The 23727-nt window shown below is 53.6% G+C and overlaps 9 protein-coding genes and 1 non-coding gene across 10 annotated transcripts; 4 read left to right on the forward strand and 6 right to left on the reverse strand.

Moving 5' to 3' along the window:
* Positions 1-2921: 2921 nt before the first annotated feature.
* G6M90_00g064100 (uncharacterized protein) lies at positions 2922-3411 on the reverse strand (the record flags this gene model as incomplete). The annotated part of the gene is made up of 2 exons (XM_066130771.1): positions 2922-3338; positions 3397-3411. 2 exons carry the CDS (start codon positions 3409-3411, stop codon positions 2922-2924), a joined length of 432 nt encoding a protein of 143 aa, XP_065986863.1.
* Positions 3412-3449: 38 nt separating this feature from the next.
* G6M90_00g064110 (uncharacterized protein) lies at positions 3450-4860 on the forward strand (the record flags this gene model as incomplete). Its single annotated transcript, XM_014684645.1, has 5 exons — positions 3450-4166; positions 4231-4260; positions 4308-4369; positions 4430-4491; positions 4553-4860. The coding sequence occupies 5 exons, from the start codon at positions 3450-3452 to the stop codon at positions 4858-4860; spliced, it is 1179 nt and encodes a 392-aa protein (XP_014540131.1).
* Positions 4861-5129: 269 nt separating this feature from the next.
* Positions 5130-9284, reverse strand: G6M90_00g064120 (uncharacterized protein; the record flags this gene model as incomplete). Its single annotated transcript, XM_066130772.1, has 5 exons — positions 5130-6385; positions 6435-6992; positions 7049-7202; positions 7267-8564; positions 8627-9284. The coding sequence occupies 5 exons, from the start codon at positions 9282-9284 to the stop codon at positions 5130-5132; spliced, it is 3924 nt and encodes a 1307-aa protein (XP_065986853.1).
* Positions 9285-10189: 905 nt separating this feature from the next.
* G6M90_rRNA00000010 lies at positions 10190-10306 on the forward strand. Its single transcript, XR_010715681.1, has one exon. It is a non-coding gene; the product is annotated as a 5S ribosomal RNA (ribosomal RNA).
* Positions 10307-11687: 1381 nt separating this feature from the next.
* On the forward strand, positions 11688-12215 carry G6M90_00g064130 (uncharacterized protein; the record flags this gene model as incomplete). The annotated part of the gene is made up of 1 exon (XM_014684643.1): positions 11688-12215. The coding sequence occupies one exon, from the start codon at positions 11688-11690 to the stop codon at positions 12213-12215; it is 528 nt and encodes a 175-aa protein (XP_014540129.1).
* A 675-nt stretch (positions 12216-12890) lies between these two features.
* On the reverse strand, positions 12891-13619 carry G6M90_00g064140 (uncharacterized protein; the record flags this gene model as incomplete). The annotated part of the gene is made up of 1 exon (XM_014684642.1): positions 12891-13619. One exon carries the CDS (start codon positions 13617-13619, stop codon positions 12891-12893), a length of 729 nt encoding a protein of 242 aa, XP_014540128.1.
* A 1370-nt stretch (positions 13620-14989) lies between these two features.
* On the reverse strand, positions 14990-17563 carry G6M90_00g064150 (uncharacterized protein; the record flags this gene model as incomplete). The annotated part of the gene is made up of 4 exons (XM_014684641.1): positions 14990-15294; positions 15347-16675; positions 16726-17160; positions 17218-17563. The coding sequence occupies 4 exons, from the start codon at positions 17561-17563 to the stop codon at positions 14990-14992; spliced, it is 2415 nt and encodes an 804-aa protein (XP_014540127.1).
* An 819-nt stretch (positions 17564-18382) lies between these two features.
* Positions 18383-19317, reverse strand: mrp7 (mitochondrial 54S ribosomal protein bL27m; the record flags this gene model as incomplete). The annotated part of the gene is made up of 2 exons (XM_014684640.2): positions 18383-18984; positions 19113-19317. The coding sequence occupies 2 exons, from the start codon at positions 19315-19317 to the stop codon at positions 18383-18385; spliced, it is 807 nt and encodes a 268-aa protein (XP_014540126.2).
* A 261-nt stretch (positions 19318-19578) lies between these two features.
* On the forward strand, positions 19579-20034 carry LCL2 (Long chronological lifespan protein 2; the record flags this gene model as incomplete). The annotated part of the gene is made up of 2 exons (XM_014684639.1): positions 19579-19750; positions 19841-20034. The coding sequence occupies 2 exons, from the start codon at positions 19579-19581 to the stop codon at positions 20032-20034; spliced, it is 366 nt and encodes a 121-aa protein (XP_014540125.1).
* A 1009-nt stretch (positions 20035-21043) lies between these two features.
* Positions 21044-21892, reverse strand: G6M90_00g064180 (uncharacterized protein; the record flags this gene model as incomplete). Its single annotated transcript, XM_014684638.1, has 2 exons — positions 21044-21768; positions 21826-21892. 2 exons carry the CDS (start codon positions 21890-21892, stop codon positions 21044-21046), a joined length of 792 nt encoding a protein of 263 aa, XP_014540124.1.
* Positions 21893-23727: the final 1835 nt, after the last annotated feature.

Here is a 23727-nt window from a genome sequence, read left to right on the forward strand (position 1 = left end):
TCAGCACTTGGAAACAACGCATTAATTGATCGGTGTTGAGTACTCGCAACTCCGAACAAGTCCGTGATTGTGACCGCTCTTTGCGAGGCATAATTCGATTGGAAAAGGTAGAGCTCGTGTCAAGTTGAGATTATGTGCCCCCTCGCCAAACAGCTTGCGGCATAATTCTGGCGGGTAGGCCTACATCGGCATGTGCTCCTCTACTACCTACATAGGTAGGTAGTTTTCCCGTGTCACTAGTCTGTAATCGCCGATGAGCAATTTTCATCGTTTGACAATGGAATACCAAGTCGTGCTTCTTAGACCTGGCCGATCCTGAAGCTTGCAGCCAGCGTCGGACACAACACCAGCGACTGGTGATGTAACCAAGTAGACTTGACGAAGAAGTTGAATGGGCTGTTCTAATCACCGTTGTCAAAGATTGCCGTCGCTCTCTTTATGCGCTCTGACTGAATCGCGCCGAGTATGGTTTCCTCCTGGCGCTGAGACCTTCGTCCGCGGCCATGCCTCTCGTTGGTTGCTCTTTTGCGCATGGTCGATTGGGAACTGACAGACTACAAACGCCCCGAGCAAAAGCAATGCTACCTTATAACCAGGATGGCGACAGATGCTGCATAACCTGGTCTTGGAATGAAGCCAATAAAGGGCGCCGAATCTCAAATATAGGCCCTTTGTAACACCGCCAGATGCTCAAATTGTTGCAACCGCAGGCAGGAACAAAGAAACATGCACATTTCCCCGCCGATTGGTGCTTCAGCGTTTTGTGTACATCATGAAAACCCCAATCTGGTTTATGATTCCCAGCACGTAAGCCAACGATTTGGAGATCGTGTTTGAACTTGGGAGCTTGTATCGTGGCAAGTTTGCAAAAGAGCGCCTGTTGCACTATATATCCGTCAAGATACTGGTCACTAGCACTCGTGAACCGCTGTACATGAGGCAATCGCCTCTCCGTGGTACATGAAGGCCACGCAATATTTCGGCACGGGCCGACCCTCGAACCTGACGATAGTTACACAAGCGCTCGAGACCTAGTTGGGCCTTGGGTTTTCAGGTTCGAAAGCTCACTGCCGCTTTGTATCCCTTTGGGTGTTCGAAGGTGCCGATTGCGTACCGGGCCCGCTTTGTCTGAGATACCTAGTAGATACCTGGTTTAGTGCGTATAAATATGTATCTTTTTGTATACATAAAGATAAATAGTACTTATATCTTTATATAAATATCCTAATATATTAATGTATCTCTTATATTAAGATTTTCAATTGGTTGACATCCTTCTTCGGTACAAAATCGGCACCTTCGAACACCCAAAGGGATAAATGAAGGGTCTTCCGCCTCGAGGGCCTTGATAGAAAGCCAGGACCGTGGATATTAAAGCAAGTTGTTAGATCGCATATCCAATATAGTACAGTCTAGCGAAGTAAGCTGTGTCGCCCTCGAGATGATTATCTTCAAAGAGTCAATCTAACTTTCGCAGTTCCACCAAGATCAATCAGCAACAATGCCCTCACACAGACGTCAATCGCGCGATAGCAGCAGCAGCAGCAGCAGCAGCCAAGGAGGGTCCAGTAACAGCGACTCTGTGCGTCAGGCCAGGGCAGATCCCACTTGTGAAATATGCAGCGGAACTGGCTTTTATTCGGTTCAACGGGAACTCTGGGTGTACAGAGATTACGGACCTTGCGCCGGTTCAGGACTTGTTCGTTGTCACGCATAAGCTCGGGGGGCGCAATTGAGGTATTGTTGTAACGACAGGAACTCGTATTGTCCATGATGTGAGAATCATTCAGGGCATTACTATGTACCCAGATGCGACGACTGTTGTCAATCAGGTCAACCCGTAGATTGCATATGTTTTTATTAACAACGTGTGACAAGGGCTCGGAAAGAGGGCTTGGAGCAATAGCTCAATTCAACTAATAACAGTCTTTGGTATCAAAGGTCCTTGGTTTTCCTCAAGGCCTTGAGGGACCAAAGCCGTCTATTTATACAAGAAGTCGGTGAGGGACTTTGCCCTAGGTCTCGTGACCGTAGCCCTTGTGTAACCAGCCATTTCCGTGTAACACAACGTGTGACTGGCGTATAACAGCTCCAGGATCTTGTTTGCTAAAATGTGACAAGGGCAGGATAACTGGGCTTGGAACAGAGGGTTCAATTCAATCTATAATAATCAACTTTGGGTTATCAAAGGTGCTTGGTTGTACACGAGGCCTTGAAGGGCCGAAGGCCCCTATAAATACAGGAAGTCGGAGAGGGCTGTGTGCCTGAGGCAGCCCTCACTTGTAGCCGACTTCGGGCCTCGTGACCGTTGCCTTTGTTGCCCCAACGCCCTTTGTTGTGTCTGGTGCCAACCGTGTAACATAAAGGTAGTCTGAATCCCAAGAGGTCATCACACAAGCCGTCGTAGAAGCGAAAAACGTGGGAAACAAGCCGAGAAATGTAATAAAAAAACACCCATCTTCCATAGTCATGTCCACCGCGGTCAGGAGAAACGACAGATGGACCTCTATCCAACGTTATCAGTAGCGTGAGCACACTGTTGCACCGATCAGGCATAGTAGCATCATGCAAGTTTCCCTTGTCCATTTGGTGAATGCGTAAAGGACTCTAATTTTGAGCAAAACCGAGACTCGATATTATCTTTGATCCATTGCTCGTCCTCGGGATGTTGCCTCAAAAATTCGACATCACCATCTGAAAGGTTCATGTCGGAATAGAGTTTCCTTTGAATACTCTCTCGCCTAGAAACGGGATCCAGTGGGCGATGCGGCTTCGGTATATCTTTGATTGATGGCCGTGTGAATGGATATTCTTTGAGTTTGGATTGTATTTTTTTAGGCAGAGGCTGTGGTATAAAGTTGCTGCGCGGCTCATGTTAGAAGCTTTGGCAAAAACCATGCTGGGACGAATGGGTTCTGTTCTTACAGAGACTTTCCGTCCCAGTGATACCATAGTACTGTTACGTCTTCGTCGTTGCTAGATTGGCCATGGTCGACGAGAAAGTAACACGGATGATGGTCGTAGCCAAATAGAGCGCCGCGAACATTCCATCGATGTTGCTTTGGGTCGAAATCACGGTTCCAGGTGCGCTGGCATATAAGATCCAGCATAAAGAGGCATCTTTTGTGGTAGCCGTCGCCGGGCACTAAATGCGTCTTTGTCTGGACTAGTATTCTTGTAGGAGCTTCTCCCACATCAGGTGCTCTGCTCTCAGGGTTGCTGGTATTTGTCTCCATCACAAAGGTCAGCTGGTGGAGAAGCAGCAATATGGGAGGACAGTAGGCTGGATTCGGGTGCGCGGTCTCATTAGGACTAGGCCAGCTGCTTACATCATCGGCCTGACAGCGGGGTCTCCACTACTCGTTGGCAACGCCGTGGGTTAGGGTTACGGCTCACTTCCTGACTCTCCATCGTCAGAATTTCAGAAACCACCAAGCCAGCTCCCCAAGATGCCAGACCCGCCCGCGTTTTACGATCCAGCCTCCCTCAACGAACAAGCCCCGCCGCTTCCTTCTGTTCCCCTCCAAAAGCTCTCTCCCGAGGCCGTCTTGCAACCGCCACTATCCCGTCGCGGCACTGGACCCGGTCTCATCCTCCTTCTCCCCGAAAACATAGCAAGGACCAAGCGTAAAGACAAGCCACTGGACCCCGAACCCATCCAAAAATGGGCCGAAGAAGGCTTTGCGGTTGTTGGAATCACGGCCCTAGCCACTGCTATCCAGGCCATCACAGACGCAGTCGAAGCTTTGAAGAAGCATGACAGGGTCGATACCAAGGATAAAATCGGCATCATAATATATGATTCTCCCCAGCACGCACTCACATCTCGGCTGCCCCCGGAAATTGCGTGTATAGCCACATTCACCGAGCCCTTCCCATCGCAATCCCATATCCCTACGTACTTTCACACATGCAACACTCCAGAGGACTATGCAAAGACCAATAATGTGACAGTATCAACGTATCCCAATACCCAAAGGCACTTCATCCTACCCAACTCAGCGACTTATGACCCCCCCGCTGCAAGTATCGCACACTCTCGAAATTTGGTGTTTTTGAAGAAACATATAGGAGGCCCGGTGTTTGACATTGAGGCCATTTGGGAGGATCATACCTACTGGGAGTTTGAGAGGAGGAGCGTGGCACAGACAATGGCTACCATGGTCGTACGTGGCCTTGCCTGCCGTTTTGTTTCTCTATTAATATCAACAAGGTCACTAATCAGTGTAGGCCGAGCCATATGTGAACAATGTCCCGACGGTAAGGCAGCAACCAGATGAACCGTTCCAAGACGCTCACGCATATAGATGACGGGCGGAATGGGGCGAGCGGCCCTGACAAACTTTTACAGAGACCATTTTATTTTCTGGTAATTCACCCTCAGGCCTCCTCTACCCCGTAGTTTGCAGGTCTGCTCACGGCAACGCAGTAACCCGCCAGATACCGCCCTCGAACCGGTTTCCCGAACCATCGGCCCTGACAGAGTAGTCGGTTCGTCTGCCGGACAAGACCAGTGGACCTGAGTATTCCTGCATCATGCTAATCAACACAGACGAGTTCATCTTCTCGTGCAAGCACACGTTGCACATCCCGTGGTTGGTCCCCAATATCCCCCCTACCAACGTCAAGCTAGCTATCCCCATGCTCGGGGTGATCAACTTCCGCGGCGACAGGCTATACCACGAACACATATGGTGGGATCAGGGGACGGTGCTTCGGCAGCTGGGGCTGCTGCCGACTCATGTACCCGGGCCCGAGGGGGAAATGCTGAGACTCCCCGTGGCTGGCGCCGAGTGCGCGAGGTTGCTGGCTGATGAGACAGATGGCAAGAGCAACGAGATGATTGAGAGGGCGGACTAGCAGTCATACATACTTTCCAGGCAAGTAGGTATTCATCAATCACTGTTTCACGCTGTACTTGAAGCCGCTTCCGGCACAGACTGGCAAATAACAGAATGTAGTTAGTTAAGTAGGAAATATAGCATCGTGTCTTGAAAGAGATGCACGCAACATTTCATATGCGTATGCTCCAAAACAACCCTCCAAGCCCAGGCCACATACCCATACAATAATATCGACCATACGACCGCAAACTAAACACCCCGAGCTCCAACTTCCAAGCTACGTCCTCACCTCGCCGTCCCCGTCGCATCGCCAACCCGGACCCTCCGCCTATTCACCTCTGGGATCCTGTACCCCCCCTCTCTCTCCGGCCGGTTCCTCTCCCAGAAATCACTCACCTCCGTCTCCAGCCTCCTCCTCCTCCTCGGCCCCTCCTCATCCCCCCCCTTACTTCTGCGCCTCAACCTCCCCCCCAAATCAACCAGCCTGACCACCACCGGGCCCCAAATCTCAAAATACACCCGCCGCGCCGCGTGCCGATACCGCCCGTCCACCCACCGGAAAAACCGGCGGGCGCTCGAACTAAACGCAACAACCAAACTAGCCAGCACCAGCACCGCGCTCGACGGAACGGCAATCATGCCAATCGTCTCGAGGGACAAGTTATTCTCGCCCCCCCACTCGCGGGTGTTCATGCCAAACAGGCCCGTGAAGAAGGTAAGCGGGAGGAAGATGACGGTGAAGGTGGTGAAGATCATGACGCTCCGCGACTGCGCGCTCGCCAGGTCGGCGTGCAGCCGGCTCAGGCGCACCTCGTCGACCTGCGCCTGGCGCTGCGCCATGGACAGCAGCTTGTCGTAGTCGTCGCGGGTCGAGCGCGCGCGCCGCGCCATGTCGCCCGCCTGCCGGGCGTACTCGCGCAGCCGGGCGAGCGCCTCGGCGAGAAAGGCGCGCCCGTTGGCCGCCCGCTCGCGCAGCTCGGGCCGGCTGTAGGCGGCGTGCATGGACGCGGCGACGCGGGACTGCCGCTCGAACAGGTGCAGGAGCGTCTGGAGCTCGTCCTCCATGTCGCGCAGCTCGAGGAGCGCAGAGGTGTTGTCGCGGTTGTCGCGCTCGGCGCGGCGGCCCTCCTCCTTGTGGCGCTTGCGGATGGTGCGCGCGCCGTCTTGCACGGGCGAGTGGTCGAGGGCCTTGTCGCGGAAGCCTTGGGAGCGGAATTCCTTGAGGGACGAGGTGAGGCGCTCGGTCTGGCGGATTAGGCTGGGCGCTTGGTTGGAGGCAGGGAAGGGAGGTGGACTTACGAGCACGCTGATGGCTTCTTCGAAGATGCGGAATACTTCGAGGTCCGGGTGGGACGGCCGGTCGAGCAGGACGCTGACGGCGTGGAGGGCGGCCAGGGCGGCTAGATCGAGGGCGTTTTCGCACTGCCGCGTCAGGTCGACGTTGACTTCGTTGAAGATGCTGTCTCGGAGGTCGGCCTGTTGGTATAACGGGCCTTCTATGGGGTCGCTTTCTCTCCTGGGGAAGAAGGATACAACCGTGTCTACGAGCATTAGCATTGCTCTCCAGAACCTCGGTGATGGCCAACCTACGCGATTGAATGACCCAGAGCCACAGCTGGTCTACCATCAGCACGTTTCCGTTCAACACCCTGTCCTCGTCGTCGTTCACGTCGCGCCGGAAAAGCCGCTCCCGCCAACTGCTGCCCGAGCTGCGCTCACTTCGGCCGCTCTCCGAAATGGCGGCGTTGCTCGAACCCTGTTTGTTCAGCGCGAAACCTTTGGCGTCGGGTGCAGGCGTCCGTTCCTTGGTGAGCTTGTACAGCATCTGATCGTCATCGCGCGATCGGGTGTCGCGCAGGGACGGATACCCATACTGGTCCAGCGTACGTCGACAGTTGATGGGCGGATCGTGACCCAGATACTCCCAAATAACTTGGACTTCGAGCGAATCAGACTTGGCAACCGTTTCCGGGACCGGGTGCGCGCGGCCCTGGGAGAGACGCTGGGTGATGGTATCCCGGCGTCGCAGGAGCTTCTTGTACGAGTCAAAGTGGAGGTACGGAAGAAACAAGCAAGTGTAAGCAGAGTCGCCGCTTCCAAGGGGTGGTGAGAGCGACTGGTTCCCGAGGGATCGATGTCGAGGGGACACTATATACCAAGTCAGCGGGCTGTCGCCTTTCAAGTTCAGGGCATCAAGGACTTGCAGGCTCTCGGTGCAGAAAAGTAGCATCCCGGCTTCGCGTAGTGTGCATAGTGCTGCGCGTGCCTTCCCCTGGTATGTCTCGTCATCCAAAAGTCCTGTCCGTACAATGTGGAATAGTCCTCGCTGTACGACGCTTCCAGAGACTGCAGGACACTCTGCAAGGAAAGGGTCAGCACTACGGCGTGAACGCTCCTCTGAACGCAGCAACACTGAACTCACCTTGACCCAAGTCGGGTTATTAAACGGCACATGCACCCACACAAACTTGCGGCTCCTGACATCCGGCTTCATAAACGCCCCGGGCGCCTCGTCGACAACCTCGCGGGCAGCCACAGCCCCCGGCAGCCTCGGCAACTCCATGTCCTCGTCGTCGCTGGCGAGCACGTCACCGATACTACTCCGGCTTCGAGGGGAAAACGGCGCCAAGTCCCTGTCCTCGAAGCGGGATCCGTCGCTGCCCAAGCTGAAGGAGCGGCTCATCGCGCGGCCGCCCATACGGCCCCGGAGCGGCGCCGAGAGACGATCCACCGCCAGCTCCTGCTCCCTGTCTGCTCGTATCAGCGGCGACGGCCGGCGAATGGGGCTCGATTTGGGAGAAATCGCCCGTGAAGGGGGCGTCTTCGGACCACGGGGTGTGGCCGCCGGCGCCGAATGGGCAGCGTGTCCGGCCGAACATGAATCCATCGGCGACGCGGGCGACGGTACAAGTCCCGCGCTCGACAGGGCATCCCGTATCCCCAGCGCATTATGGACGGTCATGAGATTCGGGGCGGCGGGCGGTACGGGTGCCGTCTCGCTTGCCTTGTCGGCGAGTGGCGTCCGTCCACGATGTCGCGATGCCCTCTCCTCCTCTGGACTGCCTTCCACCTCGTTTAGCCGTTCGCTCAGACACTCGTCGGGGCCCTTGGTTAAGAACTCTCTCAGCGGTACTCTTGTGCTCCACGCCCGGACAATCGGACCGTCCATGTCGTCGTCTCCATGCTGGCCTTGGCTGGGCGGCGCGTCGTCAAAGAAGCCGTGCACCTCGACGTTGACCTTTTGCTCCAGCTCCAACGTCCACTGGCCGCTGGATTCTTTCGCCCGCGCATTCGTGTCCGCGTGGCAGACTTGGTGGGCCAGCTGTTTCAGGAACATCTGCAGCGTGTGCACATTGTGTCTGCCAAAGGAGGCCATGTTGGCGTGGTCGCTTTGTAGAGGGAAGATGCGCTCCTGTCGCATGCCCAGGATGGCGGATTTCATGGACGTCAGCGGCGCCGTAAAGTCGACGTCTCTCGAGTCCGGTCCGGCCGTGGCATTGCCCCCGGAGAGGCGAGAGTCGATGGTCTCGTAGAATGTCCACACTTGGAGGTCATTGGATGCGGCTTTGAAGTCTTCGTCGAGGCGCGTGAGGACGCTGTTGCCCACGCGGAGATGATGCGTCACCGAGGGAGGGAGAGGCGAGGAGAGTTGGAGCAGGGATTGGATGCTGCATGCCAGGCTGGGGAGGGAAAAGTAGCTCGAGCCCTGGTGAGGTGTTCCTGTACACGGTTGGCATCTGAGTCTTGGAAACGGCCATGGCGGCATCATGCGAGAAACGTACCAAAAAAGGCGACTCCGTAGCACTGCCTCAAAATATTCTCATATCTCGCCTCGTTACTTGCCTTGACCAGCGCCATCTTGACCGCCAGCCCGCCGAGGCTGTGTCCAATAAACAGGATTGGCCGCTCATCGTCCTCCATCTCCCTTAGACGCTGTAAATTCCGCAACAGCTCATCCGCAAGGGTGTGGAGAGTCGTGCCCTCGTCCATCTCTGGATGCTCGTACAGCAAGATGCGCGCCTTGTCCGCCTCCCGTCTTATGCCTTGCCTCACCCACGAAGGCGTTGGCCGCTCAGCGTCATCTTTCACTTCGGGGTCTCTCATGGACAAAGCGCCATAGTAGCGGCTCATGAGGCCGTCGCGGTTCCAGCTGCGCAGGGGATGGCCGCCCGGGCATGGAACGGTGATGATGTCGACGGTGGTTTTGTCATGAGTGAGATGCCCCTCCGGGTCCATGGTGAAGCGTGGCTGGGGACTGTCATTGCGAATATCGGCGCCTTGTTTGAGATTCGAGGCCACAGAAGACGAGGAGTGGTCTGACGAATGCCACAGTGGCGATGCCGCGTCGTGACGGGCGAGGCTTGGTGGACTTGCAGGATTGACGGCGAGTGAGGAAGAGTCGCGTGCCACGGCGGGTGAAGTCGCCGAGCGGGAGAGCATGGCCAACGCGCTCGTCCTGTCTGCTTCAATCCTGTATGATTCCGTGCTTCACTTGATCTTGACGCACTGCCTGCACTCAGCTCGTTCCAAGTGAGTAGCCCCCGTTGCTCGAAACTATAAGCACTCTGCGTCGGATTGTTCACAGGTAAGAATACTCCAAGCTTCAAGTTGAGTAAAGACAAGGCCAAGACTCGTACCCTTCATATCCTCCGCCTCGAGTGCGTCGAGTCCATCACCTGCTCTCCATCGTCCCATTCCATCCCGAGTCATCACGCCCCAAGTCACGACCCTCCGCTGCAACCGCGCAATCGTCCACGACTCGTCTTGTGCATCGCCATGCCTTGGCTCGTGCATATTTTATCCTCTAGGGTAGCATTTCGTGCGCGCAGTGCGAAAATGGTGTTCGTGTTCCAGGTCGGGGGCAGCTCATGTGAGACATGGGCGCCACCTCGTGATGCTCGTTGTGACCGATGAGGCCCGCGTGGCCGGGAGCCCGGTGACCTCGGCCGACCACCGGATGGGAAAAGGCTCTGCAAGTCTGTTGGATTATGTGAGCATACTCTGTCCGCGCGCGCGAATGACATTGACACAATTCGACTTTTGCATCTCGCCTTGTGCTAACCCTAACCCTAACCCCTTGGAAGAGGTAGGTTGCTCCATGTGGTCCTTGCACATTTTGGTGTGGAGAAGAATAGCTAGCTGTTTGAGAAGGATCCAGTATTTGTTCGTTAGAACTCCTAACAGGCACACAGCGTGCAAAAAACGGCTTGATGTGACAGAGACAATGCGGATGCTCATGGTAGTGATGCATGTTGATAATACCACATGTGCAAGCTTGACCCGTTAATCCTAGGTGTTTCGCTTATTCAAGCAAGGTTTAGGCTTCTAAACAACAAAAAAGAAAAAACATACAACACCGGGTATTCGCTGGTCGTCACCGATCCAGCTACTAATCCGGCACTCGCTAGGTTATCCAACGGAGTTCGGGACGGGATCCAGATCTATCTAGCGGCTGTGGTCGTATGTATCTGTTCAGGAGATAGTTTAGTCTATAATAGCATCCTGAACACCCTTTCGACCGCAACGAATATGTTGAGTAGGGGCGAGGCTGTCCCGAGTACCACAGTTGATTTGTACATGAATAAAGACATGCAATGCACTGAGTAGTACTGACTCTACACCAGGAGCACCAAAGACTCGCGTCTCCAACAATGCCAAATGCCAAAATGGATCGAAACATGGTCTGAACACATGTGAAGAGGCGAAAACCGTCCCTCCTCAACTTTCCCGGTCACAAGCTCGGGCTAGCACAGCTCGAGAAGGATGAGCACATTGCTACCCTGATATTGTCACGCAGATGTTACACGAGGCCTATGATGACGACACTATAGGGCTCGTGGGGTCATCGCTGCTTTGTATAAAAGGTTCTTCTGCCCCAAGGGCCTTGAATACCAGAGGCTATTATTAGATAAATGTAGGTATTACTCTGAGCCTGCACAAGGTCTAAAGGGTTAGGATGATACTAAAGAACCTAGTACCGGAAACCCTAGCGTTTCTACAAGCTCTATTTTCGCAAGTTTGCAGTCTTGATACACCTTCTGAGTAAGTATACGGAAACCATATCTGCAACATGGTCGAGTAATGCCTTATTCTTTCAAGTTCACCACTAGTGTTACACGGAAAAGGCCCAGCAGATCGTGAAGCCTAACAAAGGGGCTTCGCCGATACAGGACTTGTTAGTTACACAGCTTAAACACGTGCCCGGGCAAGAACCCTAAGCCCGGGCGTTTCTTTTATGTATATAAGGCGGTTACCCTTCTCTTCCTCTCTCGTAGCAACTCAAGGCCTTATAAACCCTTCGAAATTATTATTGGATAGAGCCCTTTTGCTCCAAGCCTTCTCTATTGAACCCTTGCCACATTGTTCCTGTCCACGTCATGAGCCGCGACCATCGAACGACACCCGCTCATGAAAGTCTCTGATTTTGGACATGCCATCGAAACTTGGCACTCCTATGAGATACCCGTGTAAAATCTCTCTATTCATGCCAACCAGGACCGTGTCGCATGAAAGCATCATACCACCGTGCGTCGGTACATCCAGCATCTCCAACTCGCAAACTAGGCGTCTAGTCCCCTGGATTCATCCTAGATACGGGGTTGTGAGAAACTACGGCGTCATGCCAACGCCCTCAAGGTTCTTGGTGCTTTTCCCTCAACACTAGTCGTGAGTTTCTTTGTGATGCAAAGCCGGCTGTGCTTCTACAGCATCCAAAATGTATAAAGTCGCCACGACGAGCCCGAGGATGCTTCAGGAAATCTTTTCATCTCAACCCATCAACCCAACAAAGTCACATCTTGACTATTCAGATCCATGCCCTCGGCTCTTTTAAAACGAACAAAGATGAAGCCGTCTCTCACATTCGTCCCTGTCCGGCTTGGACTCGCCGCCGCCGCTCCGCAGAGTAACCCCGACCCTTCCAAGTATGGCCTGTCCAAGGACTTCCCGGACAAGATCAAGAAGACACTGGAAGACTTCAAGGCCCAAAAGCAAGATGTGGAAAAGTTCATGGGCGACGTCGCCCAACAGGTCAGATGGCAAGTCACCGACAGTCCGCCAGGCGCTGTCGGCAAAGGGGCCACCATGCTCTCCCTCCTCACATCTTCGAAAGATCTCAACAACCCTCCTACCGAGGAACAAGCCAAGGACGTCTTGAAGAAGTTTGCCTCGGCGGCAATCGCGTTTGTCCCCACGTTGGGCGCCCTCGGCGGCCTACCCGGCTTCCTCGCCATCATGAAGGCCATCACCATGGGCATCTTCAACTTCGAATCCCCCCGAGCTTGCGGCCAAGGCGGACATGAAGGGAAAGCGCTTCAGCGACGAGGCGGCATACGAGGATCTCTGCAACAACTGCCAGCCGCAACGCCATGAGGCCGGCATGCTCTGAGCTGCTCAAGGGCGAGAAGGACGTGTGTCCGTCAAAGGAGGTTTTCCAAAAGGCTGAAGAGGACTTTCCGTCTGTAACCTTTTGCGCGCCTGGAAAGGTGCACAAGAGCAGTCAGTAGTTGGGAAACTAGGGAATCGTCAAGTGTTGTGTCATTGGTGTGAAAATGGCAAGAAATGGGGCTAATGGTCTTTCTTTTGTGATATTATGGTCAAGCATGAGAAACTAGACTAGCCGGCGAATGTGTAGATGGCTTATAAAGTCTGTTGGAGATGCTAGTCTTGAATAGATTTGGTCATCCATCTTGAAGAGAAATGTGTCGGATCCGCAAATGTAGCCAGTGAAAGCATGAGTATATTGCTAATTGTGACATACTTGTAAATCACAACTTTGAGGAATACATTATGCATATACTATGGGATATGACTGTCAAGACATGTTGACATCTGCCAGGAGAGCGAGTCTACATGAGCCAACAGCTAGACATGCCTGCATCTATATTTTGCTTTTCCCATTCAAGTCAAGGCATCCGAAAGCGGAGCCGAGTCGTAGGATTTGGCGTGGAGGAATCGAATAAAGCCCCCTGCCAAGAAGTAATACCACTCGAATCCACGGCGTCGAGTACCGCGTCGGTTCCCCTTTATCATCCTCATTCACTCTACTTAGAAAATGGCAAACCGCCACCCCCCGTTGAGACTTGGCCCGTGGTCCACGTTGTTCTCGCACCTTTCCACACTCCCACTTATTGAACCAACAGAGTACCCATTCCACGAGCTGCCCGTCGTCGGCGGGGAAAAGGTACACTCCGTGGGAGGGAGATCCGCGCAAGTCATGGAAAAGTTGGTATTCCAGGGGAAATAGTCCATAAAGCCAACCTGTGACCCTTGAATCCCCCCCGTGCCTTCAGGCAGAGTCCACGTGCCAATGTGGAACGCCGTGCCGTTCTTGTAATTCACCGCTTTTCCGGCCCAAGTCGTCCCGGCCGTATTTGTCATGATTAAATCCCATGTATCCGCGTGCGAGCCGGAAAAGTCATGAGCACAGCTGACACCTGGCCCGTCGTCGACGCCCTCGGAGCAGTTGGGATCGGTTGTCGTTGTGCCGTTGATGAAACTCGTAAATACGCCGCGAAGAACAGTCGCTCCTGATGACGTGTCTTGTCGAGGCTGAAGCCCAGCGTATGCCACCGAGGTCTGGCCGTAGAATTTGACTCGCTGGGCGAAATGGTAGCCGGCGACATGGGGCGCTCTAGAAAGGTTGATGGGAAACGAAATGTCCCTCAAGCCTCCTGGGGGCACGTAGGATATGTTCCAGGACAGGACGCATAGTGCAGATCTGGAAAAGGGTAGAGAAGATAGAGCGAGAAGGAGGGGAGAAAGAATGGGCCTCATTTTGGTTTGAGCTTTACTCTGCATGTGAATGTTTCCTTGTGACTGGACAGAGACGCAGAATTTTGTAGCTCTGGGGGCAATATTTGTAGGTTCGAAATTAGTCTGTAGGTACTTGCCGCCATCGACGGGCTAAATGGTAGCTCCTCGACGTCAATAAATCATAGATTAGGTCATAAAAATGTTTAGTTTTAATCTAGACTAGCCAACTAGCCCCAGCCTCTACTCTGTGTCTACAAGCCCATTTCGGTACATATGTAATGGTGCGTTTATAATGTCAAAGTTTTAGGCAAGTTGCCGCAAATGGTTTCCTATATATGCAGTTTACGGTACAGATATAGCCTTATGGAAGCGACTCATTAGGCAAAGCGGGATCAAACAGCCGCAATGTCATAAACACAACGTCCCCATCGAGGTAATGTGATTACTGGAGCTTTTGACGACCAAAAATATGTCTCAACAAGGCATTTTTGACTCGAAATACCTTATCCACCATGTCATCAAACTGCATTTGGATCTGTCGTGAGAAAAGAAAACGTCAGACCCAGGGTAGCCAATGTATCGAGGATTTGTAAATAAACCAACGGAGCATCTTTTGCCGGTACGCTGTTTGTTGACCTATTTCTTGATCCGTTGACCCACGGGTCAAACACAACATCTTTCTTGGCAACTAGATTCTCGAGTCCCCCGTAGTTATTTAGCACTTCCAGAGTATACATTACCCTAAGTGGTCAAGGGACCAAGGGGGGAGTTGACCCCTGACATCTGGAGCTTCATATGACCTGAAAGCATAAAAAGTTGAGTCTTTTGATACAACTCTTGTTCTATAAAGCCTGTGATTCTGGTGGAAAAGACGGTTCGCCAAGGTCATGCGGTCTCTGCAAATGGTTGTTCGCCATTTGATACAACTTCTACTATGCGACGTCCTGCCTCAGTACAGAGATGTCAGTGCTGGGCTTTGGACAACGCCCCTTTCATACCCTCGAGGCATCACGATTTGTCCTTTCAAAATACCAGAGTGAAGCACGTATCCGAGTACAAAACCATCTTTGAAAGGCTCCGAGTCGGTCAAATGCTGCTCCCTAAGACACGTAAGCCGGACCTCAATAAACTTCCCCTACCACGTGTCGTCTTCTAGAGCTCAACAACTCAAGCTGGGATACGGGCACGGCCATAGAGTCAGTCATTGTACCTTGCACAGCGAACAGCTGCAACGCCGACAAAAAGCTCAATAGTAGCGAAAAGCAAGCAGAAAGCCTAAAGTGCAGACCCCGGAGCCAGTAATATACAATCTTGAGCAACTGCCCACCATGCAACCAAACGTAAATACAACAACATAAGCCCAGCACCCAAAACGAAAGCAAGCCCAAGCCTTACGCCAACTCGTAATCCTTTACCGTCGTGCAATGAACCACGGCCTCAAAATATATCCGATTCTCAATAACGCATTTCTCGCCTGGCCGCACGGGGAACACCCCGTTGGGACCTAACTGTACCACTTTGCCACCCGTTGTGACCTTGAGCTTCCCCGACGCCACAGAGAAAACTTGAATCTTGCCCTTTTGTACAGGGACATTAAAGATTTGTCCCGGCCGTATCGTGAGGATATTAAAGTCAATATCATGTGATATTGTAATGGGCGTAGACGAAGTGAGAAAGGCACCAGAGTATGCTATATCTGTAAGCTAGTTAGCCTGTGCGCTGATTATTTATACTCAAAGGGTCCATACTTCGAGAAGCGTCCTCGTTTGTAACTCGACCAGGTGCAATTTCCCAGTCTTCCATTTCATATTCTGGTGTGCCAAATTGTCCGTGGTGCTTGATGGGTAGTGTCCCGCGTTCCAGCCGTGTACTACTATGCTGCTCAGTTGGCGATTTGCTTTGGGGCCGAGCAACCTGATCCTTGTCTGTATGGTTAAGCTGTGTACCAGGCTGCTCAGTTGGCGATTTGCTTTGGGATCGAGCCGTCTGATCCCTGTCTGTCTGTGGTCGGTTAACCTGTGTGCTAGGCTGCTCGGTTGGCGATTTGCTTTTGGGCCGCGCCGCCTGATCCTTGTCCATCTGCAGTCGGTTAAGGACACTTTGCCTCACAGGCCGTCGGCTGGGAGTCTGCTCTGTACCCTGTCCAGACGGCATCGGCGAGGATTGTTGTTCTTGCTGTGGTGCTGGTTGTGATGACCGCAGAGTAGGCACATCGGGTAGTGGGCGTCCCGATGACGTCGGTACTACTTTGTCGCCACTGCCTGCGTTGCTTGGTTCTGTCCTCAGCTCACATCGATCTGGTGCACTCGTCATGAGGGCCAAATATGCACATCCAACGCATCTGTGGTGGGGAGTGAAGATCCTGACTATCTTCGGGTCCAACTGTATCGACTTGGGTAACACGATGCATTGTTTCGATAAACATGCGAGGGGCCCTGTAGCTGCGTGACAAGCCGACCGGCCGGAAACTTCATCCCCAACGACATAAGCTACCGCGCAGGCATATGTTTGAGCAGCCAGATCTGTGTATGTGTGTTTGTCTAAAAACTCCTCGGGCAAATCTCTTTTTCGAGGCAGCGCGAGCATCCTTGATATATCGCGTCGGTTAGCCGTCCTGAAACCAGAATGAACTGTCGCCATGTATTTGGATACATCCGTTTCAAACTGAGTAGTTTGATTGTGTTCACGATCCTCTGACATGGCACGTCGTTTCCTATCCTGACCCGCATCCGACTCCTCTAATTGGCGTTTACTCGGCCCAGCACCGTCTTCGCCAAGACCCCGTTTAAGAGCCGGATGGGTTGCACGGGGAAATGGGACCTGTGCTACAACAATACCTGGCGACCTTCCTGAGGGATTCCTGTAATTACCAAATTTCGATATGCTTCCATCTCCATTGTCGTTGAACGTCATATTGCTGTGGGACGAACCAAAATGGCCGGACAGCGCAGCTAGGTTCTTGAACCTGCGCTGGCATCCTCTAACAGGGCAGCTAAACGGAAGCTGAGGGTCACTATGCAATTCATACCCAGCTGGGATCAAGACTCCTTTCGTTGGCACCGATTTCCCATTAGGTTCTAGCCAAGTTAGCGCCGGAATAACATCTTAGAAGTTGCTCAACACGTACGAACATAGACAGTGTATGGCCTGCCATCCGCGGCAATCTCCATTGGCACGGGGTATCTTTTGCGCGGCGTAGCTGTACTATGTGCTCCATGTGGCAAAGTCGGTTCAATCTTTTCGTTTGTGAAAGGAAGATGGAGCGATCCCCCCAGTCCGCTGCTTGGTGTGCTAGAAGTTGCGGCTGGCTTTCTCGAATCCGGCAGGCTGGTAGCGGGAGCAGAGCTGGATGGCGTTTGCCCAGAAACCTGGGGCGCGGAGGCGTTTTGCATCACGGTTGGTGGAAGCGGAACTGGCGTAGGTGTAGAGGCAGGTCCCGATGCACGAGGCGCTGGAGGTGCACGAGGTGTAGTAGATGGGACACCGGCTAGTCGTGGTTGACTGGAAACAGATGCTGGCAACTGACCAGCTGCCGCAACTGTAGGTGGTAGCGGAACAGGCGCTTTGCAGCGTCAGCAGAGCAAATCCCAACAAGTCTCATGTTTCAAGCTCAACTTACTTTCCTTAAGGCGAGCTATGGCAGGAATGGACGCCAACGAGCTGTCATCAGAATCACTACTCTGCGCCCGAGCTGGTTCCAGCGGCTCATGTTTTATATTGCCCCGGGCTTCCATCTTTGGCGCACCAGCAGCTTTATTAAATAATGCGAGGTGTGGCCGATTCGACAACTCAACTCGGACATGAGTCGCCGTCGCTAATGAACCAGTGCCAGACACACGAGGGAGATCGTCAATCGCCGTCACCGACTCCTCCTCGTCGTCGGAGCTCGTCGACCAGTGACTCCCGTCGGCGTCCCAGGTTGGATCGGCTTTCTCATCGTCCACAGGACCCAGAGGCAGGTCCATAATGATACCCGAGTTCATTGGAGATGGCCGCCCGCGCAGAGGGCTTGGGCGGTGGTGCTTGCTGAAAGGGCTTTCAAGACCCAGGGTCCCTGATGAGATGACCATGTATCATGGTCCACGGTTGAGTTGGTGAATGTGAAGTCGGGGTGAACCCCCCTTCCAGATTCAGTGAAGCCCGTGCTTCTGGTAGCTCAATAGCACAGTAGTAAGAGCTCTCAACAAGTCGTGCAACGATGAATCCTCTGCTTGCGAAGTCCGAGTGCGTAATTGAGGCTTGAGAACGGGCGGTGCTTTGCAGGGTAAGCAAGTAGTTGAGTCTAGGGGTGAAATGCGCTCGAGTTGGCTGAGGTTGAAAGTGCGACGCGCGAACGCGGTTGTGGATCCCGCAGTTGGCAGCCCGCCCCGTTGAGCGGATCTGGGGAAGGTGCGATGCAGAGAGCCTGTTCGCCACCACGGCCAACGACGCAACTTTACGCTCAGCTTGTACAAATGTACACACAGCGGTTCGTTCGACCCAAGCGCATTCCAGGTGTCCAAGAAATTGGCAATTTTTCTCATCATTTGATTGAAAGACACTGCAAGGCAGTGAATACTCAAATTATCCGTACGTAATAATGATCATGCGGACGACGACCCGCTGCAAGACCACCTTGCATGCAAATATCATTCACAGCACTCCAACTGGTCATGGTGCAATACTACTACTATCCCTCCGCAGCGTCGAAATACAAGAAAGAGTACAGTGAATTTTTCTAGTGTAGTACACATCGCTATAGTACAATGCCAGCCCCCGCTGCCCTTCAAATCTCAGCTTCAATGTTATTTGTTCTTCTTAGCAGCCTTCTTGGCCTCTTTCTTGGCCGCCTTCTTGCTGACAGCCTTGACGCTCTTCGTCTCTCCACTCTCCGCCCGATTTTTCTCCGCCTTCCTCTGGCCCTCGAGCTCCCTCTCCCTCCTCCACCGCCGGTGCCTAAACCACTGCTTCCGCGTCCTGAACCGCTTCGTCCGCAGCCCCGTCGTCTTGGCCAGCCGTCCGATGCGCCAGTTGTCCTCGCGGTAGCTGTAGTCGGACCGCAGCTTCAGGATCCTGTCCGGCTCCCCGGCCTCGACGCGAGTCACCTCGAAGGGGATCCCAGAGGGCGACAGGGCGGGCTTCTCGGCCGCCGCGCGGATGGGAAAGGCAGTCATGTTGAGGCGGCGCTTGCGCTCAGCGTGCTGCGGGTGCGGCAGCGTGTCTGCCTTGTCGAAGACAACGCCAATGTATTTGCGGTCCGGGTGCAGCGACGGGTTGCGGTAGTACTTGACGTAGCCCGTGGCCATGGCGTGGATGGTGTGGTCGCGGCCCATGATGCAGTTCTCGCCCGGCCACCAGTGCGTGCCTCGCTGTTTGTAGATGATGTTGCCGGGGATGACATACTGGTCTGTACAAGTTAGCCGCCGTGGTTCCAGGCCCCAGAGTGACCACAACCTCGAGCACCCCATTCGAACCACGGGTTGCCGATGCTCAACCAAGGCGCCCTTTTGTAGGAAATGCAAGAAATCCGCCTACCTCCAGTCCTCTTGGCTCCCAGCTTCTTCGGAATACCCCTCTTGCTCTTCTTCTTATAAGCGCCCTGCGCCTTGACCGAAGCGTGTCGTCTCCCCCAAGCCAGCACATTCGCCCATTGAGCGCTCCCCAAAGAAGCAAGTCCCGTAACAGTCGGTCGGGCAACTCCAACGCAGTTAGCAGCCACGGCCAACAAGGGCCGCTGCATCGTGAGGAACCGCATCGTGTGCGTGCCCGGTCGTCAAGATGGCATGCAATCAATCCGAAGAGATCAAAGCTCGCTGCCCCCAGTTGGCCAATTTGGAGTTTTCTGCTGAGTCAGCCACACCGTCAGCACCCTGTCCCCATGCTATCGATAAGCGCAGTGGACAAGTCATCATCACGGCAACCCCCAGAACATAAATCAACCTCTCTCATCCTGAAGCATAAACTTCCAAAAAAAAAAGCAAGACAGAAGAGAACCGGCAAGATGCAGCTCCTCATCCTGCTCATGTCGCTCTTCGCCATGGCCACCGCGCAATTCGGCTTCTTCGACCAAATGTTCGGCGGGCACGACGCCCACGAGCAGCAGCACCAGCACCAGCACCAGCAGCGGAACAACCCCAGCGACGCAGGACACTACAGATCACAATTCGAACAATGTACGTTTTCCGCAACCCCTAAAATAGCCAGAATTCCAAAGTGTTTTTTTTTTCTGGACTCCCTTGGAATAATGTGCTGATTCTTACTAGCCCACTGCGACAATTACCTCTGCCCCGACACCCTCGCCTGCGTGCACTTCCCGCACCACTGCCCCTGCGCATGGGACGCCTACGAGGAGAAATTCGAGCTGGGCGAGGGCAAGAAGGTCTGCGTTTCAAAGGGCGGGTTCAAGCCTGGCGAGGCAGCGAGAAAGATTGAGCTTGCGCGCAAGGGGTTACTATGAAAGCTTTGGGGGAGATCAGGACACATGCAGGAATGACAGGACAAATCATATAAAAATGTTTTACACAAACATGAACCAAGTATCCATGCACACGCAAGCGGGCTGGATAAAACGCTAGACTATTTACAAAGATGTATATGCAGGTGCCCATACACGTGATATGACGGTGACGGTAGACTGTTATCAACTTGGACAAAGAAAATAACACGCAAATTATGCCAGCCATGTTCCCAGCGACTTGTCGCACTTGGAAAGTCGTAAACGATCGTAAAGCTACCATAAGAAATTCTATAGATACATGTCACTCTTTCCCTTTCAGGGGCTTCGTAAGCCCAGTCCAAACAAAAAACTCCTCCGTTTCGACGACGCCTTGACAGGAAGGGGATCGGTCTGCGTCCCCACATCTCGCATGGCCCGTCGCCGCTTGATGACAAAAGGGAAGATATAAATCAAAATCCGGTTGCGTCTTCTCTTGAAGGTAGGTCTTCGTTTTTGTAACCTGTTTCGTTTACTGGCTGACCCAGATGAGCCAGATGTCGAGGGGGGGATGATTGCAATATCTGGCGATTGCTTTTCGTCTTCTTCCGGGGGCTTTGAAGAGGTCAGACTGCGCAAGGATGGTAGGGAAAGAAAGCTTAGTCCCGGGGATGTTGGTTCCAGTATGGGCGGTGAGGTTTTGGGTGAGATGTCGGCTTCTTCGGGGCGTGTCCGTGAAACCGTGCTGTGCATGTAAGATAACGATAGTCGGCGGAGAAAGGTCGGCGACGAGGCCAAGGCCGTGGGCAAAGATGGTGGTGCGCCAGTTTGTCTGGGTGACGTGCCTTCTTCTGGTTGTCCAGTAGAGGAAACGTAGGAGCCTAGTGACGGCAGCGACATCCAGCTCAAACTTCGTGCAGTAGCAGATAAAACGGGCAACAACACCCCTGGAGCCAGTTCCTTTTCTTCAACAATGGCATTTGCTGCCACTTTGGCGGACCTGCGCCTCATGATCTTTCGCAATCTCCGACTGTTAATGTGAGCCATTCGGCAGTGGAGGCACTGGGGGCATCTCCTGGTCGTCGTCTTCGTCTTCGTCGTCAGGGATGGATTCCGGCGCGCCGAGGAGTTGTGCGACGTTGTGCATGTCGTAGTGCTTCTTGCGCGCGGCCTCAAACTGACGGTGCTTTTCACGTTCCTCTGGCGAAATTCCCACCAGTTCCTCTTCGGCGGAGGGGGTGGCATCTTGATCATCCACATGAACCGTCTTTTCGGAGGGTTGGCGCGCATGTGGCGGAACGTCTGTTTCTGGAATCTCTTCCTCCGGATCGCCCAGGCTGAGGCCCGGAATGTCATCTTCACCGCCCGGACCTGAAATTTTGCGCCGAAGACCACCACCCTCCATAAAATCCTCATCGTCGGATGGGTCCTCGGCCGGGTCGTAGTGTTTGGCATAGGGAGTCTTGGGCTCGGTGATTTTCATAGTAGAAGTGCGCTCCTGCTCCGTCAGGTACAGGTTTGCCTCGTCCCACTTGAGACGCTGCGACGACTCGGCTTGGCCGTCGGGGTCGTGGGTGGAGGAGCGGCGCGAGCCAAATGGTCTGGTAGCAGAGGAGGAGGAGCGTCGATGGCCAGCGTTGATTTGGGTGTTGGCAAGGGTGATTTCTTTGCCGGACATGGACCGCTCGCGACCTTGGCGGGGAGACGTAGCCGACGGCGGGGAGGTGTGAGAATGGCTCGAAGTATGCTTTAGGATGCCTGTGGTGGTTTGTTAACGAAGCCGTTTGACGTGAGTCTTGCACCGGCACGGCTTACCTCTCGGACGCTGGGCATCATGTCCTGGAGGAGAATGAACTGGGGCCGGGTCTACTGTAGAAGTCATGGTGATGGGTGCTTTAGCAGTCTAGATAAATGTGGTTTGGTCGACTCTATTGTGATGGCTAATGGCATTTGAAACGGGAGTGTGGCAGGCGTTGTTCAACTGATCGTCGCCGACGCCCAAGCGGCAGGTGACTTGGAAGATGAAGCTGTCGCAGGCGAGACGAGAGGGCACGAGGTGCGAGAGGTATAAGCCAGAAGAGATGCCCTACGCTCGTGATTTGACGGTGTTGTTTAACGCGTTGCAGGCGACTGAGGTTGGGAACATTGAAGTGTCAATCAAGAAACTGGGGCACACGACACGGAAATGCTGGGCAAGAGGGGGTTTTGAGGCGGGGCAGCGGCGTTTTCGCACGGGGTGGGTGGTGGGAAGCGAGGGTCGTCGCTGACGTGAGTGAGCTCTTCGAACAGGTATTGAACTGATGCAAATGCCGACTCTAATGCTAATGACAGGGACGAGATCGATGGCTCCAGATGACGCGCTCACACGGTGCCCTCGAGTGAACAAGGAGCATTGAGCTCTGTCAAACTACTGTTGGCCTCTTGACAGCCCATCATGATTCGGAGTACCGGGTATGTTCAGAAGGCACAGACCAGACGCTTGCGGCGTGGCTTGCGAGGGTGGCGCGGGGAGGGTGGCGCGTGGCACCATCATTGATGTTCAATGTATGTTGACACTTGACATTCCAAGTCTCCGCCCGAGGCATCCAACATCCAGTCGTTCCATGCGCTGCACGTTGCATGCCAAAGCGACTCCACGCGATCATGGTCACGCAGGAACCATTGACCGTCTCTTTCATGTTCGGAGTACTACTTCTTCTCTGTAGCCAACCTGATGCACAAACGTGACCTCACAGAATCCCAGCGCCTGCTTACTGCTTCGTACTCCCACACCCTTCCTGCATTGCCGGTGCGTCTCCCCAACCATAGACCACTGTTCGAAACTCGGTGACAACTCGTCGTGTCAAAACGCCCATGTCCTCAATAAACTGCCGTGCGCGTCCCAAGCATGCACGAACCCGACAACAGCCAACAGTCGATTCAGGGTCCTCTACGGAGTATACCAGGGTTGCTCAAGGCGCCAAGTGTCCATCCCGTCAACAATCTGCCGTTGCAACAAATGGTAGCACTACCATGCAAGCACGCAGAGTCGACACGCATGTTGGTACAAACCATGTGGCGCCACGAAAATGCAACACCGACAATGCGCCCAAGCTACCGAATGCTTGGATATCGAACCAGACCACGCCGACCTGCATGATTCCGTGTAAACTACTACATTTGCCGCATCCGCGCACCCAGCCCGGTAGTGTAACCAACTCGACATTAGTCATCGGATGGAAACGCCAAGTTTCTTGAAAATCCCCGTTGCCCACTGACCAGACTCTATCTTTAGTATCTTTATGCCTTGGCTCGGGCTCGTTGAGTAAACAACCCGGCCCACAACCTGCTTGGCTTCCTGAAGCGATTAGCAAAAGACAGGGCCTCGAGTCAACCCTCCCTGGGCGTGTTTCAAAACAAAACCCTTGTTCAAGAAAGAAACCAAACAACTGCATTATCAAGTGTGCCGAGTACATAGCAGTGCTCTGTACTACCGATAAACATGCGTCGAATCTAAGAGGCAGCGGTTTGTGACGGCACATGAGTGGGATAACACAAAGTCACTTTTGCACGAGTTGGTCATTTTTCTTGCATCATCGTACATGGTCAAGTTGAAGTTGTTCAATCGACCCTTTGGTCCCGCGTCCCGCTTGTAGGAAACGACACTAAGAATCGGCCGATGCCGTGACTCGGGCGTCCAAGAATAAGGTGAGCTTCCCGCGAATGCCGCCGGAACCA

This window comes from Metarhizium brunneum, chromosome 3, assembly GCF_013426205.1.
Source record: "Metarhizium brunneum chromosome 3, complete sequence".
NCBI classification, from domain to species: domain Eukaryota; kingdom Fungi; phylum Ascomycota; class Sordariomycetes; order Hypocreales; family Clavicipitaceae; genus Metarhizium; species Metarhizium brunneum.